Source organism: Bubalus bubalis, chromosome 1 (assembly GCF_019923935.1).
Source record: "Bubalus bubalis isolate 160015118507 breed Murrah chromosome 1, NDDB_SH_1, whole genome shotgun sequence".
Classification (NCBI taxonomy): Eukaryota; Metazoa; Chordata; class Mammalia; order Artiodactyla; family Bovidae; genus Bubalus; species Bubalus bubalis.
In genome coordinates, this window is record NC_059157.1 from 109,536,069 (window position 1) to 109,555,460 (window position 19,392).

A 19,392-nucleotide genomic window follows, 5' to 3' on the forward strand; every position below is an offset into this window, starting at 1 on the left:
TCCCAACCCAGGGATTGAACCCAGGTCTCCCACGTTGCAGGCGGATTCTTTACCAGCTGAGCCACCAGAGAAGCTACCATGCAAACTGTATAGTGTAGCCAAAAGAAAAAATGAATACATGAATGAAAGGAGGCTGGCCAGGCAAGATTTTTTGTTTGTTTGTTTCTAAATATTTGTCTGTTTGGCTGCGTCGAGTCTTTGGTTATTGTGGCATACAGGCTTTTTGTTGCAGCAAGCAGGCTTCATTGCCCCACAGCATATGGGTCTTAGTTCCCCCACCAGGGATCGAACCCATGTCTCCTACATTTGATGGTGGATCCTTAACCACTGGACCCATGGCCAGCAAGTCCCAATGGCCAGCAGTTTGAGAAGTCATTTTGTAAACTTGTGGAAATAGTCGATCTTCCAAGGATGAGAATTCTGCTTACTTCTGAAAGGAAGGAGGTGGAAGGCAGTCTTGGCATCACCACTGCTAAGTCCTTCCAGAGCCCAGTGGGCCCCAGGCAGAGAAGCTCCGAGCCTGGGAGGCTAAGGGGTTAATTCAGAGCCTCTCAAAAGAAGCAGGATGTGGATCAAGAAGGAAAAAAGGAGCTTTGAAAGAGGGATTAAACAAGTGTGAGTTAGGACCCAACTCGGGCTACGGCAACTCTGAGTGCTTCTTTTAGAACCATCTCCTGGGTTCTCCCTTGTTGCCGAGCCCTGGTTTATCTTGAATAACATCAGCAACAACAACAATAAACAATAATGACTTCTTCAGCATTTGCTTGATTCTAGATTAATACAACCTACTTTATATGCATTACTCATTTCATCCTCATAACAGTTCTACTTTTCTTCCTTTTCATGCCAAAAAAATGAAAGTTCAAAAAGGTAAGCTGCTTATCTGAGCCCAACAGTGGGAGAATTGGGATTCAAAGTCAGATCTGTCTTGATCCAGATTTACCTTAAAGCTGCTTCTAAAGAGTTACTTTAGAAGCCCTGGCCAGCTTCTAAATTACCCTCTCTCCCATCCTAGCAAGTTTGACCTGGAAGGAACTACCTTCCAGCCAGTTTGGCTTCCTGAAAAGAGATGATTTTGTGAAAATGCTTATGCCTATACATGGACTAATAAGTTTTCACACTCTTCTGAAAACCTGCTTAAGTGCCTTACAAAGGTGCAGAGAGTCCTTCAGGCACATAGCAGGTGCTCAAAAAAGGTCTCTTTGGTTGGGATCTGCTCCAGGGTGAGGTTGGTGGGTGAGAGCTTTAGGGGAGCAACCAGACTGTGGACCTCAAGAAGCAGAGCTGCTTGTGGGAGAAGGGTGACCCACGGGGAAAAGGTGACTCCTGAGAGACAGGGGGAAAGTTCCCTAGGCCCTCTCACCTGTTGTACTAAATTTCTGGTTGTTGAGCAATGTGGCTACAGTCAAGAATCCTGCTGCCTGGCCCATCACCTAGGAGGCGTTACCTGGAGCCTCATGGGTTCTACCCTATGGATGAATCTTTGAATCTTTTCTGTAAAGTAAAATTGGGTTCAGGACTCCTCATTGGCTCAGCTTCCCTGGTGGCTCAGATGGTAAAGCGTCTGCCTGCAATGCGGGAGACCCAGGTTCGATCCCTGGGTTGGGAAGATCTCCTGGAGAAGGAAATGGCAACCCACTCCAGTATTCTTGCCTGGAGAATCCCATGGACGGAGGAGCCTGGTAGGCTACAGTCCATAGGGTCGCAAAGAGTCGGACACAACTGAGCCACCTTCATACTCTTTGGCTCATCAGAGCTTTGTGACAAAATTGTAATCTACCTTTATCTGTAAAATGTTAATAAACCTTTGATCTATAATTGCCCTATTTTTATAAGGTCAGTCCCCTAAAGAAAGTGAGAACATCTAAGGTGGCATGGAGACTGTTTTCCAAAGGAAAGAGATTTCTCTGTTGTACTTACAGTTTGACCTATTGTTCTAAACACTTCCTCCGGAAGTGCATTCATCACGGATGTTCTTTCTTTTGTCTTTAGTGGAAAAGGCTACCATCCGACCAGCTAAAAGCATGGACTCACTGTGCTCAGTGCCTGTGGAAGGTAAGCTCTCCCAGCTGGGTTGGGAACTGGGAATCACAACTGGAGGAGTGGCGCCCCCACACAGGCCTTGCTTCAGCAACCCCAGAAGCTGCTCATCTCCAGTCTTGCTCACACGCAATCCCCCAGGCCAGACTCCTCCCTGACTCTGAACTTCAGACACCCATGTAGCCCCTTCTCCCTGAGGCCTGTTTCTCCAGCCTTCCTCCAACCGTAGCTGGAGACAACAGCCTCTTTACATTCCATCCTGAAGCAGATAATAGATCAACACCTGAAAACTAAGGCAGAAGTGGCTCCCTCTTGGGGCATAAAGAAGAGTTTTGAATTTAGGTGTTTCCATAGGCATTGGCTTCATTGTGTTTGTCAATTCAGGATTTTGAGTTGGGAGATTCATTCCTTCATTCATTAATAAACACTGACGGCACCAGCCTGGCACACAGCTGGTCCTCGCTTACTGGAGTAGATGTGCACACAGCTGCATGCCAGACACCCATCACCAAAGTAGCACCTCATCATGTTGGTTCTTACAGCTTCAGCCTTAAGAGACTGACACGCTGTCGCCCTCACTTCTGTTTTTGTTAACTAACAAGCTAACAAACATTTTTGTAGCTAGCAAGCATTGCTACAACTTGCAAGACCCAGGGCTTCCCTAGCAGCAGGCTGTTTAAACTCCCCCATACTTAAACCATAACTTTCCAGACCCTTTAATACAAAATATTTTGCTCTTTGATAAATGAGGCAGCCTGAAACAAAACAGAAAATCTTTAGAAACGACTTTCAAAAAAATAATTCTAAACTTGTAAAATATTCAGTGAGGTCTTTTTAAGAGGACATGATCCTTTTAGCATTTTCTCACCTTTATATTCATCACTTTGCTTTGTTCTGAAACCTCTTGGGGGTGGTTCTTGCCCAGTTTTGCAGAATTTAATATTTCAAAAGCTAGGTCACCACTTCCATGGGCATTGGGGAGGTTATCTAACCTCTCAAGTCTGGTTTCTTCATGTGTTCAGGGAGATAATTACACTTCTCCTACAGAGTGTTTTTAAGAATTTTAAATCCAATGTTATCTAAGATGTAGCACTTTGTGAGAATTCTTTTCCAGATCTCTGGCAATTCAGTTGCTGTCCCCTCAGCTTCGTTATTTCCCATACAGACTTTTCTTTGCCTTCACTTCTAAGTTAGTCAGGAGCTCACTCCTCGCAGCTGTGCTTTCTAACATTTAGTTAATTTACATTTCTAGTTTCTGAGCCTCTGAATCAGCAGGAAGAAGCCTGGGAAAAGGCGGAAAGGTCTAGCTGAGGACAGCATCTCTTTCCTTGCTGGGAAATCTAACCCCTGTCTGGGTCCATCTGCCAGAGAAAACTTAATAAGTTTTAAAGTTTTAAAATGAAACAAGACTCTATTATTTTGGCCTTTTTGTCTTCACCTTCATTTTGAGCAAACACCATTTTGTCATCTCCCATCATCTTTTTATTTTTTCATGATCTACATTTAATGCTTGGTGGATGACTGTTCTATTAGCCATTTCAGCAGTATCTTTCTTTTGGAAACTGCTCTACCTGCAAAGTTTAACTCAGATACATGTGTTGTTGTTCAGTTGCTCAGTCATGTCAGACTCTTTTTGACCCCATGGACTGCAGCATGCCAGGCTTCCCTGTCCTTCACTATCCTTCCCTGTCCCAGAGTTTGCTCAAATTCATGTCCATTGAATCGGTGATGCCCTCCAACTCTCTCATCCTCTGTCGTCCCCTTCTCCTGCCCTCCACTTTTCCTAGCATTAGGGTCCTTTTCCAGTGAGTCGACTCTTCACATCAGGTGGCCAAAGTATTGGAGCTTCAGCTTCAGCATCAGCATCAGTCCTTCTGGTGAATATTCAGGGTTGATTTCCTTTAGAATTGACTAGTTTGGTCTCCTTGCAGTCCAGGGGACTCTTAAGAGAGTCTTCTCCAGCACACAATTTGAAAGCATCTATTCTTCGACTTTCAGTCTTCTTCATGGTCCAACTCTTACATCCATATGTGACCTCTGGAAAAACCATAGGTTTGACTATGATACATGTGACACAACAGCAGAAGGTTCTATCAAGATATCATAAGAAAATTCTGTGCACATGTTTCCTCTTGTCAACCAAATGTTATGTACCTGTCTTTATTAGGATAGCTATACCCTTATTGATGAGCTTCCCTGCTGGCTCAGTGGTAAAGAATCTACCTGCCAATGCAGGAGACAGAGCTTCCATCTCTGAGTCAGGAAGATCCCCAGCGGAAGGAAATGGCAACCCACTGCAGTATTCTCGCCTGGGAAATCCCTTTGACAGAGGAACCTGGTGGGCCGCAGTCCATGGGTCACTAAAGAGTGCGACACGACTGAGTGACTAAACAACAACAACATACCCTTATTAGCATGCTGTGCCTTTCCAGTCTTGCCAGTATTCATTCAAGTGTTGTGTGCTGGCCCTTCCTGGAAGTCTCTGCAGTGAGGCCTGTACTCAGACTGCTGACCAGGTTTGTTTGCTTTTTCACCAGGGAAAGAAACCAAAGGAAATTTCAGTCGAACCGTCACCACTGGTGGATTTTTCATCCCAGCAGCGAAAATGCACTCGACCAGCACTGGCAGCTCCTGTGACCTCAGCAAGCAGGAGGGCGAATGGGGCCAGGAGGGGATGCCGGCAGGGGCGGAGGGCGGCTTTGATGTGGGCGGAGACCGAAGCCAGCCGCAGGGGGCTCAGGCCCGGGGCCCGCCCGAGCAGCTGAAGGTGTTCCGACCCATCGAAGATCCTGAGAGCGAGCAAACAGCCCCGAAGATGCTGGGCATGTTCTACACCTCAAACGACAGCCCCAGCAGATCTGTGTTTACCAGCAGCCTCTTCCAAATGGAGCCTTCTCCCCGTCACCAGCGCAAGGCCCTGAACATTTCCAAGCCCTTTGCCGTGTCTGTGCCACTCCGTGTATCAGCTGTCATCAGCACCAACAGCACCCCATGCCGAACCCCCCCAAAGGAGCTACAGTCTCTTTCCAGCCTGGAAGAGTTTTCTTTCCAGGGCTCAGAGAGTGGAGATTGGCCCGAAGAGGAGAAGCCACTGAGCGCTGAGACTTCTACAGGTAAAAGAGGAGGAGAGGGTCTCTTTCCATTGCAAGAGAGGAAAAACCAGACTTAAACATTGTCTTGTTGGAAGACAATGTAGAGAAGTGGTTAGGACATGGGCTCTGGAGCCAGACTGCCTGGTTACAAGTCCAGGCTCAGCCATTTTGCTGTACAGTCTTCAACAAGTTTACATAACCACTCCATGCCTCAGCTTCTTGATCTGTAAAATGGGAATATTAAATTGTGAATATTAGTTAATACATGTAAAGCTTTCAGAACAGGGTCTAGTACATAGCAAGTACTGTGTAAATGTTACTTGTTATTATTTTATTCATTCATATAGTGAGAAGGAAGGGGAGGGAAGCTCACGGAATGGAATGCAGAGCTGGAATTGGGGATTCAGCTCTTCCAGACACAATCTCTCCATCCACCCAGCCCAAATTTCTACCTCACGTCTGCCGGGAACATGGCCAGCAGCCTGAGCAATGAGAAGGAGCATCTGCCTCTCAGTTTCCTTGTATCAAACACAGCAAGGACTCTGATTGGGTCTGCTTGGGTCACGTGCCCAGCCTTGGGCCAATCAATGTGGCTGGACGAATAGGATTCTAAGATTGGCCAAGCTTGAGTCTCTGGGCCCTCTCTGGTGTGAGAACCAACAACCAACTGTGAGCAACACAAAAGGGAAATAGTGAGAACCTCAGAGGAAAGGATGACTGAGAGACAAACCAACAGATTCTCATTGTGGTTTAAGAATATTTCTATTTCAATTAGCAGCAGCAACTTTTTCTGATTACTTATCATGATGTCAGGCATTGTCCTGAGGGTTCTACATGTGTTATCTCACAACAACTCCTTGAGGTTATTATATAGTTACTAGTATCCCTGTTTGCTAAGAGAGGAATTTGTTAACTTGCCTGAGGGCTCCTAGCAAGGGCATATAAAAGTCAGGATTTTAATCCAGACTTTTAGAAAATCCAAGCATTCTGCCATGCTCCCTCTCATGTTTGCTACGGGCTGTAGGGTTACAAAGATTCTTAAAACGCAATCCCTTCCCCCAGCAAGCTCACAGGCTAGGAAGGGAAGCTGAAGCCCTGAGCCCTCCTGCAGCACAGGGTCAACTGGTAGAAGTAGCCTAACACCCTCCTTGGGCTTTTTTTTTTTCTTTTTTTTCTTTTTTGAGACTTTATTTTTTACATTGAAGTATAGTTGATTTATAGTGTTGTGTTAATTTTTGCTGTACAGCAAAGTGATTCAGTTATACATACATATACATTGTTAATATTCTTTCCCATTAAAGTTTGTCATAGGGTGTTGCATATAGTTATCTGTGCTACACAGTGGGCCCTTGTTTGTCCATTCCATATATAAAAGTTTACATCTGCTAACCGCATCCTCCCGAAACCCCTCCCACTTGGCAGGCACAAGTCTGTTCTCTGTGCCCATGTGTCTGTTTCTGTTTTGCAGACAGGTTCATTTGTGTCATATTTTAAAGATTTTTTTTTTTTTTTTGAGTGCACCATTTTTAAACTCTTTATTGAATTGTTACAATATTGTTTCTGTTTTATGTTTTGGTTTTTTGGCCACAAGGCATGTGGGATCTTAGTTCCCCAACCAGGAATTGAACCCACACCCCCTACCATGCAAGGTGAAGTATTAACCACTGGACTGCCAGGGAAGTTCCCATTTGTGTCCTATTTTAGATTCCATATTCAAGTAATATCCACGTACAAGTGATATCAGATGGTGTTTGTCTTTCTCTTTCTGACTTACTTCACTTAGGATGATAATCTCTAGTTGCATCCGTGTTGCTGCAAATGGCATTATTTCATTCTTTTTATGGCTGAGTAGTATTCCATGGTACATATGTATCACATCTCCTTTATCCATTCATCTGTTGATGGGCATTTAGGTTTTTCCACATCTTGGCTATTATGAACAGTGCTGCTATGAATGTAGGGGTGCGTGTATCTTTTTTGATTGTAGTTTTGTCTAGATATATGCTCCATTGGGCTTTTTGAATGAGGGAGCACATAAGTTCCCAAAGTGTCAGGAAAGAGGGGTTCAGAAAAGAGATCAACAGCATGAAGCAGTCCTCTTAGGAGGATTCCAGAAATCCTTCTCAGAAGTGGTGACATTTGGGCCTTTATTAATGTGTAGGACTTTTTAATGCAGAAGATATGGAAAAGAGGCACTGGACCGAGAGGCACTGGACCATTATGAGAAGTGTATAGATTTTGGACTCCAGCTGGAAGGGTCCAGATTTGAGCTTCACCACTTTGGGGCAGCATGAGAGCTGGTTGGTATCTCTGAGTCTGTTTCTCTTCTGCAGAGCGGAGATGGCTCCTGTCTCAAGGGCTGGGTTGAGTTTTGCACAGGAGATTGTTCATGAAATGCCTGCTTAGAGTGTGGCCCTCAGAGGACGCTCAGTAAACATTCTCCTCCCCCTTCCCTTCAGGATGGGGCATAAGAGGGGTAAAAACTCAGGGGTGTTAAGTGACACCCTGTCTGGAGAATGCTCTATGGGCTGGTGTGGGGTGGAACAGAGTGAGGGCTAGAAGAGGAAGTGAAACCTTTGAGGGAAAAAGTGTTTCTAAAGGCTTTTATGTGACTGGTTGTCCTTCTTAAAAGAGAGGGTCCCCAGGACCCAATTTTTTACCCTCTCTCCTTCCATCTCTCTAAATCAGAATACCCAGTCTGTATCAAATTGGTCTTGGACAGACACTGATGGAGGCGCCAGCCTACTTCCCTGACTGTGACTAGAGACAGCCAGGGCAGAATGAGGGACCTCATAGGAGGCAGCCGTGTGACTCTAGGACCAGTGGCCAGAGGGAGATGCCAGAAGTTTCAGGGACATTGCGGGGTAGGTGGGGGCTTACCTTTGTCTCTGGTGGGGTTAGGTTAACATCAGTTCTAATCACCTTCATAATTATTCCAAATGAAGAACTCCACCTTCCTTAATATATTATTTTTTATTTCTTCTGTGCAATAGCAATAGTTAAAAGAAAAAGAATTAAGACAATTTTCCAGGTAACCCGATTCAAAGTTTTAGTCACTCTGCTCAAACCCATTCTTCTACTTTTGGCCAAACTTCTACTTCCATCCCATCTGCCAAAACTCTCATGGCCATGCTGACCTTCAAAGAAGGCTGAGAAGCGTGGCTGACTGGATGGTCAGGTACCTAGCTAAACTTGAGTGGCTGAGATGGTTCTATTTCAAAATTAGGAAGAGAAAGGATACTAGGGGACATTAGAAGTCTCTTATCTCCATGGTCATCCACTTCATATATAAAGCATCCCATGCTGGCCATCTGACAATGCCCCTCCTCCTCTTTTGAGCTACAGAGACTCCTTTACAGCTTACAAGTATCCAGCCACAGCAGGTACTGGACTGCTAGTTCCTTACACGATAGTTTCTTGACATAGGTACTGCCTTTGTGCTGAGAAGCTTAACCCAGGGATGGGCATCACATACGAGTGGAAAGAAAATGGTAACCTGATGGCTTAGCCACACACAGGTAATAACAGTGAATGCTTTAGGAAGTGGAGAGGGAGACCGTGGTCTGGGGAGGCTCCAAAAGATATGTTATTAGGTTAATATCTTGAAATGGGGAAGGTTTGAGTCTCAGGAAGGACCAGAGCAGGGAAGTATACCAGAGCAGGGAAGTATAAGGCCGGTCAGGGGTACTGGGTCTGCTCACTGTCTACCCCAGGGAGTGGGAGGAGAGTGGACATGTGGCCGGGCCAGAGTGAGGAGGGCTTTGAGCAGGACAGAGAGTGATCTGAACAAGCTCACATGTAATGCAGGCCTTTCTTCCACTCCTCGCTTTAAGAGTCTACGGTCAACAAATGGAAGATCCCGAGCTTTGCAAAAAGAGACACTGGCCAACATCCAACTAAGAGATCTTAGTAGAAGGGGAAGAAAACATTTTTTTTTAAATCACTGATACATTACCCTTTTACCCAGAAGTTTCACTTCCAAAAATTTGTCCTAAATAAGTAGCTGCACAAGCACAAAATGTGTATGCATATCATGGCATTATTTATAATAGCAAAAGACGGGACACAACTCAAACGTCATCTTTAGGAGATGGACTGAATAACTAGGATGCATTCCCATAGTTGAATTCCATGGGGTTCAGAGCTTTGTGAGCCATGCGCCACTTCCTCAGGCTCTTATGCATCCGTGAGGGATAGTTTCTTTGTACAATTCTGTCTCAAGTGTCTGCCTTGTTTCTGGTTTTCTGCCTCAGGGCTTTTTCTGAAGGGAGACTCTTACCCAGCCCTTGCTCAGGAAAGCCCAGAAGTGTGGAGTTTAACTAAGGCAGCTGTCAACCAGTAGGCGATGGGAGTCAGTGGGCTAATGAGCCAGCTGCCCACCCTTGGTGGAATAACTCTGGGGCACATTTCCTCATGGCTCTTCAGAGGGTCACAGAGGACTGCATTCTGGTTGCTCTGGTTGTGGTAACCACTTTATTGACATTTCCTCCATCTCACCTCCTCACTCCTGTTTCCGGGGACCACCTTTCAAATAAGCTGCCTGCTGCCAGGCCCTAGACTAAGGCTCTATTTTGAGGGGAACTCAAACTCAGCCACATCCTAAAGAAAGTGAAAGTGAAAGTTGCTCAGTCATGCCCATCTCTTTCGTGACTCCGTGATCTATATAGTCCATGGAATTCTCTAGGCCTGAATACTGGAGTGGGTAGTCTTTTACTTCTCCAGGGGATCTTCCCAACCCAGGGATCGAACCCAGGTCTCCTGCCTTGCAGGTGGATTCTTTACCAGCTGAGCCACAAGGGAATCCCACATCCTAAAGAACAGTCAATTTTGTTATATACTAACATGGCATAGACTTCAAGATAGGTTCTTAAGTAAAAAAAAAAAATGCAAAGCAAGAACAGTATATAGATCACATGTGTAATATAGACCATATTACACATTTGTGTAATAAAGGTGGGGAATAAAAAATAGCTGGTACAAGTATCTGCTTATCCATGCAGAAATGAACTATGGCAGAATAAACCAGAAACTAATAAAAATAGTTATCCATAGGAGACAGTGAGGGTGTGGAACAGACTGGAAGCAACACAGGGATGAAAGCTAAACTTTTCTGAGGTCATTGTTTCATATAATTTTAACTTTTCAACTCTGTAGTTGTTTAACATATTCAAAAACTAAATTAAATTTCAAAAAATAAACCTGCCAAGTGATGGGCAGGAGAAGACAGTACTGTTGTCAGGTCTGAAGTGTTATTCGTTCTGACATCAGGATGCTGTTACTGGGTCTGACTGAGCTTCAAGGCCATCATGTGGTCAGAAGCCTTGAGTTAAGTCACCAGCATAACTAGTGGCAATGAAAAGAATTTGTTCTTAATCAATAAACTTTCCTGAGCTAGTACTCTATGTCAGACTCTATACTAGGCGTTTTGCCTCCCTAATCTGCTTTATCTTCACAACAGCCCTGTAATATGTTATTATATAGTATTATGCCATGTACCAAGATTACAAGATTCATTGAGAAACTAACATTTGAACTCAGGCTTCTTTAATTCCAATGCAAATAATATCACTGAGGATCTTCTATATAACCAGCACTGTGCAAGGTATGGAGACTTTATCCTACACTGTGGAAACAGCCTTATATGGTGAAATAGGACCTTCTTCATGAAAGGCATTAGGGGCCAAACATGAGATTTGCTGCCTCTACTCTCTCTCTCTGCTGTTTAAGATCAGAGCTGAATCACTTTAGATGTAAATATATATCCAAGTGAATGTGCAGGTAGTCCCTGAGAAGACTCACATAGGAAGCTGCAGTCATAATCATAATCTTTGTAGCTTGGTGTAGATAACAGATTTCTGTGACCTTAGACAGCAAGCAAAAGACTGGATTAGTACCAGGTTTCTCAACCTTAACACTACTGACATTTTGGACTGGGTAACTGTGGGGGTTTGTCTTATGCTTTGTAGGATATTTAGAAGTGTTCCTGGCTTCCGCCCACTAGATGTCAGTAGCCACTTCCCCCACCTGGTTGCAACAACCAGCAGTGTCTCCAGACATTGCCAAATGCCCCCTGGAGAGGGGAGGACTCAATGGTTCCCAGTTGAAAACAACTGGACCAGATGATCTTCGAGGTTCCTCCCACTTCCAGCATTCTGAGACTCTGGGATCTGAGAACAGATCATTGATAGGAGGAAAGGGTAAAGAATGTGAGGGAGTAGTGAGCTGGGAGAATCCCCTCCATCCTTGTGAAGCAGAGCTAGTCCAGGACTATGACTGTGTTGGGAACGGCCCCTCTTGATATGGAGTCTCCTTCAGCTGATAACTCTTATCCTCATTGCAGCATCTGTACCTAAGAAGGCAGCTCTCGAGAATACCAAGCCAGGACCAGACACGGTGAGAACACTGGAATGCAGCAAAGGCCTTCCCCTGGAGCCAGGCACCCCAGTGGAGGAGAAGAAAACCTCAGAAAGCCCCCTGGATTCTCAGCATTCAAGTGAATTAGAGAAGAAGCTGGATGCAGAGAAGGTGGTGGAGGAGAGTGGAGAGACCAGCCAGGTGGCGGCTAGTGCTCTGCAGGAGAACCCCGGGGCCAGAGCCGAAGCAGTGTTTCTCCATGAGATGGTAACGTAGACTCACTGCCTGGTCCAGTCAGTAGGGTCTTCATTTTTCAAGGGCTTTTGGTACAGTTTAAAGTTTTTTGTTGCTGTTTGTTTATTTGTTTGAAGAACCAGTTTCTGCCAAAGAGACTTTAGGGCACAGCATTCTAATCAGGTCTGGGATTTTTTTTTCCTGCAGTGAACTTTTCAGGGGTCCTGTAGTGATAATAAGTAACCATTCAGCTCAAATTCCCTAGGACAAACTCAGCTCTAAACATTTCTGACCTGAAGTCACCATAAATCAGTAATTTGCTGGGAATGTGATGACATTCAATCCAGAAAGCAGGACAAAACCTGTTTGTCATGTCCTGGTCCCAAACATGATGACCACTCATGGGGGCCAGCTCTCTTCTTCCAGACATTCTGGATAGACGTTATCTGTGCTTGTTTGTAAAAATCTTCTGTAATATTTTCAGGATCTATTCCTTCCTCCTATGGCTCTGGAGAACTTTAAACATGATGCCAGAGCATACTGAACCTTTTCCACCTTTCAGAGGTGGGATTTTCCAAGGTTCTGGGGGAAGGGATATCATTGCTTGAGCTGAAGCTTGAGGAGGTTTTCCAGGGACACCAAGAGAGGAGTCTTGCCTTTGGGAAATAGCTCTGGTGACCTGAGTGTGACTTGGAGGAGTATGCCAGAGGAGAAAAGAACTTTGCCTTTTAAGTAGCTTTCAGGAACTCGGTCTCTGGGACGGTGTAAAAGGCTTATGGGCTAAAGTTAGGGCAGTGCAGGGCCACCACAGTGGCCTCCGGAGGGCTGATTAAGGGTTCCTGTAAAGTATGTTTGTATTTATAGAAAGAGAAAGATGCAAAGATTATTTTGGGGATTGAACTCTGGGAGGGATAAAGTATGAATTGCATTGCTTTGAGAAGCAGATGAAGTTTATGGTAGGAGAACCAGGCTGGATTCATGAGAACAAGTAAAAGCAGCAATTCATTCATTCATTTAAAAACATGTATTAAATACCTATATTGTGTGAGACACACTGCTGAGCACTGGGATCACTACAGTGTACAAGATGATCACCATCTCTGTCTTCTTGGAGATGACAGCTTAATAGAAAGATCACGAACCAAGTCTTTTCTAGGATGCTATGGAAGTATGGTTTCTGTGGGAGTATGTCACAGGAGGGCCCAACCTAGTCAGAGGGAGGAGGGGGCTCATGGGGGTCAGAGAAGGCATCTCTGAAAAACAGATATTTCTATTCAGAACTTAACCTAGGAGAAAGGGGTAGGGAGCAGAATAGGGAGGGAGAGACTCCCAGGCAGAAAGAGTAAGATGTGCCATGAATCTGAAATGGGAAAGAGCACAGAACATTCCAGGAACAAGAACAAGGCTGGAGAATGGGAACATGGACTAGAGAAAGTGAGGCTCAGAGCAAAGCGTGGGTCACGTCATGCAGGGTTGCTTGGAAGGGATTTGGAGCTTAACCTAAGGGCAATGGAAACTCTTCTGATTTGCTCAGAATTTTATAGTTTAAAAAAGAACCACTATTTTATTATTATTTATTTTTTGTTGCAGCACCTGGGCTTTCCCTAACCGTTGTGAGTGGGGGCTACTCTTCACTATAGCTTCTCACTGTGGTGGCATCTCTTTTCGTGGCGCACAGGCTCTAGGCATAGGGGCCTTGGTAGTTGCAGCACTTGGGCTCAGTAGCTGTTGCACACAGGTGTTAGTTGCCCATGGCATGTGGAATCTTCCCATACCAGGAACTGAACCCATGTCCCCTGCATTGGCAGGTGGATTCTTAACCACTGTACTACCAGGGAAGTCCCGTTTTGCTATTTTTCATTCTTTTTTCTTTTAATATGTATCATATCTTTTTTCCATTGTGAAATATGTATTTCATTAGTAAGAAGGGATAGCTGTATTTATTTGGAAAGCAGGTGTCAGGGCAAGAGTTAACATTTCATTCCACTGGGAGAAGCTCATTTTTATGAGCCACTGGATCAATCTGAAGTTATATGAGATCAGGGATTGGGTTGGTTTTACAAGGCAACAAGGAACAGGGGTTAAGTGCTTGTGTTCAGGTGTAGACTAACCTAGATTCCAATCCTGATCTGCTGCTGTGTGACTTTGGCAAAATGTGTAATCTGTTTGAACATAGGCTGCCTCATCTCCAAAATGGGAGTAATTACAGTAGCATTTATCTTTTAGGGGTCTTGGGACAAGTAAGAAAACACGTTTAATGTGTGTTGTGGTGCACCGTAAGCATTAATAAACATCCTCAGCCACCATTAGTGCCGTGTCCTTCGTGTGCTGGGGCAGTGCAGCTGGTAGTGCAGACCCTTCTCTCCCTGGGAAACTGCGCCCCGTGTCTTTGGTTCTCAAGTAATCAGTTTCTTGATGTTTTTCAGGATGAAGATGATCTGGTCAACGCCCTGATCTGGTCTGAGATTCAACAGGAGCTGAAAATTATTGAATCTGAGGAGGAACTCTCCTCCTTGGCACCACCTGCTCTAAAGATCAGCCCAACTCAGCCTATTCTTGAATCTAGTCCAGGGCCTTTTGCTTCCCCGGAGCCCCCTGGGAGCTCCACCCCAGCTCCAGTCCCCGCCCCTCTGGAAGAGTGGACTAAGAATCCAACCAATCAGAGCACCCTGGGCACTTCCACAGCAGCCAATAGAGAAAAGCTGGAGACAGCCAGCATCCTCCCTAGATCTGAGCCAGAGCCCGAAAAGGGCCAGCGCCCAGACCCTGCCAGCCTGACTCCTCTGGAAATAGTTCCATTGGAGAAGTCTTCTCAACAAACAAGGATGGAAGTAGGAGCCCCAGGGAATCTGTCTCCTCTGCTCCCACCTGCTGCTCCCCCTCCAACACCTTTAGAGGAGGAACCTCGAGTCCAGCTATTGAAGAGTGGCCCTGAGAGAGAAGACTCATCTGGGAATTTGAGAACCAATCCATATGCAGACCGAATGAAGGCCAAAGGCAGCCCTGGGATCCCCAGCCTTTGTCAGGGAGACAAGGCCTCTTCAGAAGAAAGTGAAAAGCAAAATTCAAAGAATCCTGCTCCTGAGAGCAAAGGCTCTAGTTTTCCTAGCCCAACCAGGGAGGCCGAGATTTCCCCACAAGGAGAGGAGGACACAGCCCACTCAGTACAGGAACCCTCAGACTGTGATGAAGACGACACTGTGACAGACATTGCCCAGCATGGCCTGGAGATGGTGGAGCCCTGGGAGGAGCCCCAGTGGGTGACAAGTCCCCTGCACTCACCCACCCTTAAAGATGCACAAGAGACCCAGATGCAGGGCCCCCAGGGCCACCGACTAGAAAAGAGGCTTTCTCACAGGCCCAGCCTTCGCCAGAGCCATTCTCTAGATGGCAAAACCATGGTTAAGAGCCAGTGGACTCTCAAGGGTTCCTCCTCCAGCAGCTGTGCTGATCTTGAAGCAGAAAGGAATTCCAACCCCCTGCAGCCCTTGGCACCCAGGAGTGAGATTACTGGGTGGGATGAGAAAGCCAAGAGGTCCTTTCAAGAGCTCTCTGGCCTGAAAGGGACAGAGGTTCCTCCTAAGCAGAAGGCACCAGGTAGTTCACAGCCCGCATCAGCAGAATCCAGCCCTGTCGGTCTAGCAGAAGGAAAGGAACTGGGGCCACACGTGGGGCCACACAACCCTCGAGTTGAGCCTGGCGGTGATCCTGAGCCAGACAGCAGCAAGGAGAACTCACCTGGTGTGCAGGACCACACCTCACCTGGAGAGCATCCCCCTAAGTTCCAGCATAAGAGTAGTGAGGGTGGGGCCCCGAAGGGGAAAAACAGGCCTTCGTCTCTCAACTTGGACTCCACCATTCCCATCATTGACCTCTTCCGGTTTGAGAATGCAGCCTCATTTGGGTCACCTGAAGTGCACCTCTCTGAGCCAGGAGACCCAAAGGTCACATGGCTGACCTCATCTCATGGTAAAGTAGACCCCTGGAGGGTTTACTCCCAGGACTCTCAGGACCTGGACATGGTTGCCCATGCCCTGACGGGCCGCCGTAACTCAGCTCCTGTGAGTGTGTCAGCTGTGAGAACCTCTTTCATGGTCAAAATGTGCCAGGCCAGGGCAGTCCCAGTCATCCCACCCAAGATTCAGTACACTCAGATCCCACAGCCCCTGCCCTCTCAGAGCTCAGAGGAGAGTGGGGCTCAGCCCCTGGAGAGGAGCCAAGAGGAAGCTGGCTCCACTGGTGGGACCTCTCAGAAACTTACCAGAGATGATTCTCTCTCCTCCTTGGAAAGCCCAAGGGAAGAAAAGCCAAAGCAAGATACAGGAGCCATTGAGTCCTTGCCAGTGGATACCACTGCATCTCACGTGTGTGAGGGACCCACCGTTTCTCCAGAACCAGGTTTGGCCAACCTGCTGACCGCTCAGGATGCAGTAGTACAGTGTAGAAAGCGCACATCAGAGACAGAGCCATCTGGGGACAACCTTCTTTCTTCAAAAATAGAGCGCTCATCAGGGGGTTCTAAGCCTTTCCATAGGTCTAGACCAGGAAGACCTCAGAGCCTAATCTTATTCAGTCCTCCTTTCCCCATTATGGACCACCCGCCCCCCTCATCTACAGGGACAGATTCCAAGGTCCTGCTGTCCCCTATCAGAAGTCCCACCCAGACAATTTCCCCTGGCCTGCTTTGCGGGGAGTTGGCAGAAAACACATGGGTCACACCAGAAGGGGTTACACTTAGGAATAAAATGACCATCCCTAAGAATGGCCAGAGACTAGAGACCTCAACAAGCTGTTTTTATCAGCCCCAGCGGAGATCAGTGATTCTGGATGGAAGAAGTGGAAGGCAAATAGAATGACATCAGTTCGCCTGCTGGTACCTGAGAAAATGTCATGATTCATCTGGAAGTTATTACAAAGGCTCCTTGCCTATATTCCAGGCAGAGGTTATCCAAGTTTGGGCTTATTTTGGCCTCTTCTTCTCTTTCTTTAGCCTTTTGACCATTTATTAATTAGGCCATTTGCCAGAAGAGAGGTCAGGGGAAGGACAAGAGATGACATTTAAATAAGCCTACTTGAGCAGGCAGGGAAAGTTCAGGTAAGGGAAAAGGATGAAATGCTGGCCTCCAGTGACATGTGGGGCTTAAACACATTGCATCACTCCCCCGTTGCCATTATCTAGTGCTGTTAAGAGGTGGATGTGAGAATATCTTTTGAAAGAGAAACCCTTTGCCTATGTTGACAAATGTTGCTATTGAGGTTTGAAGGCCTCCTATTTACTTCATGCTTTTTAATGCTCTTTAAAGCATGTGTTCTTTTAGACCAGTTTTCTGATAAGCTTTGTAAAAGTGTACTATCCAGAGTAGAAACAGGTTTGGAAATGCAAACTAACGTACACTTCGATATCCAAGTGGGTGAATTTACCCATGCTTTCCCTGAATCCCTGCAGACCTGTCCCAGATGGCTCCATACACCAGCATAGAAAATCAGAATGTATTCTCCAGAGCAGACTCTGAGACTGGTGCAATTCAAGAAGACTTTCTGGGTCTGGCTTTTATTAATTTGGGACTCCACTGTCCTGCCTCTGATTTATAAGTTCAGTAGTTGGGGAGGATGGGAGCTGAGCTGAGGGCTACCTCAGTGAAATGTGCTGAATCTTCATTTAGGTGTGATAGTGAAGTGATCTGCTCTCCTTCCAGTGTCTGAGTTCATGAACAGGATGTCATCATAGAGAAAAGCCTCACACATAGGCAGAACTACACTCTAAACGTGCAGTGCTTAAATCAGTGGGACATTTATTTAAAAAAACACCTCTAGCTCAGCTTCACTCTCTTTCCTCAGCTGGGATCTGAGTATAGGAGAAGATAAGGGGGGAATCCTAGGAGGAGAGAGAAGGACCCATGCAGGGCGGCCATCATTCCCGCTTGATCAGAGCTGCGCTTCTTGATGCCTTCCTTCTTCATTGTCCCTCCGTTGCTGAACAGCAGCTTTGAGGCACTCCTCCCCTTTCCATAGTCCTCCTCACCCACCACCCACCCCAGGTGCTCAGACTTGCTCTTCTCCTGTGTGTACGCAAGCAGAAGCAATAAACCAATCTGATCTTATTTTCGTTATTTAGAACGTCAAGTGGTTCTTTCCAACTGTAAAGAGAAAGGAGGATTAACATAACCTGCTGACAGATTTTTGGTGCTTTTTCCAAAAAGGGCGTCTTCACAGGAGCCCTGCTCAAGGCAAAACCCATCAAGGTCTCAACACTTTCAGACCTTCGAGGACAACTATCTTGTTTGAGAAACAAAGAAAGTATAGGACCTATTTTTAGCCCTGTGCACCTCTTCTCAGGTTCAAGGCTGGCTGAACTCGGTCCAGAAGCTCAGTCACTGCACATATTTCTCTTAAGAGCTAGAGTACCTCTGGGCTGACCTCACAACCGAGGCTGGTACTGGGCTGGCTTAGGGGCTGAACTGAAGTTACCTCCTCTAGTGAGAAATTGGAAGCTGATGCCCTGCAACAGTTACATGTTGCTCTTTCTCTTCTTCCTGATAAGCCTTACTGAGTTTTGAAGCCTTGTCCTATGCCTTTTAAATCAGTATCTATGGCAGAGATAACTGGCAGGCCAGCCCATGCACTCTGCTCTCAGAGGACCCTGAGTGAGCAAGGGGAACAGTTAATAGGCCTTAGGCCTGTGTGTTTTGCATTCTCATTGGGTGAGTAAAATATCAGACCAACAGCCAGTGAGATGTAAACCCATAAGAAAAGTCCTTCAAGCATAGTATTTTCCCCCTAGGCAAGCAAGGTGAGGGAGTATAGTGGTGTCAGATGAGAAGGGCCACATTCAGATTTGAAAAGGACATTTCTGCCTTATCAAATGTGGCCCGTGGGCGTTATGCCAACCTCAGTACACTGTGGTATCTACGTTTTGATAAAGATCATGTTCCAGTTAGCAGGTGAGAGAAGGAGGGAACTGCACTTTTCTTCACCATCAGAACTCTGAGCCAAGTAACTATGATGATTTTAAATTTTTTCTTTGTAACACTTAGAGGATATATTTTAATCTGGGGATAGACTGAGAAGTCACCATTAACAAGTGAGTTCAACTTGAGGCACCCATGTAGATTTATTAAATGACTGCCATGTTGCTTAGATTCTGACATCTTTCATTTGTAGCATCTTCAGGGGTTTTATGTGTGGATGTCATCATGAAATAACAACTGAAGATATTCCCTACTCTGAGCTTTCCTGCCCAATCAATCCAGAAGGCCTTGGAAGCTGACTCACCTTCTTGGTCAATGTCCTGCTGCTAAAGTGTGGACCTCTCCATCTTCATAAGCTTCCTGGGGAAAGCCTGGCACTGATGACATTCCATTGCATTACAGGGAAAACTCATTACATTCATACACTTGAAATTGTTCCCCCCAAATCTGAGATTACCTATTTGGATATCCACTTGGGACTGAAAAATGAACCCCTCTGAGAATGGCTGGATGGAAATTAGACTGCCTGCTTCTATCCAGGCGAAGGAAGAGAAGAGGTGCTGCTGTTTATAGGAGGATCTACACGCTGCCCTAGATAGGGCTACAGAAACATTCTCAAAGGGCTATTGGTCCTCAATATGGGGGTAGCTCAAATTCAACTATTGGTCCTCACCATGGGGGTGGCTGATTTAAAACTTGAATTT

General features: G+C 45.9%; 1 protein-coding gene and 1 non-coding gene across 2 annotated transcripts in view; both read left to right on the top strand.

Moving 5' to 3' along the window:
* ARHGAP31 (Rho GTPase activating protein 31) overlaps positions 1-17,821 on the top strand; it is a 117,482-nt gene extending 99,661 nt beyond the window's left edge. The window contains exons 9-12 of the mRNA XM_006057617.3: positions 1,993-2,055; positions 4,578-5,153; positions 11,473-11,753; positions 14,147-17,821. Of these exons, the coding sequence (XP_006057679.1) occupies positions 1,993-2,055; positions 4,578-5,153; positions 11,473-11,753; positions 14,147-16,576 (3,350 nt within the window). The 3' untranslated portion in view covers positions 16,577-17,821. The remainder of the gene's footprint in view (positions 1-1,992; positions 2,056-4,577; positions 5,154-11,472; positions 11,754-14,146) is intronic.
* TRNAC-GCA lies at positions 1,538-1,609 on the top strand. The gene has a single exon. It is a non-coding gene; the product is annotated as a tRNA-Cys (tRNA).
* Positions 17,822-19,392: the final 1,571 nt, after the last annotated feature.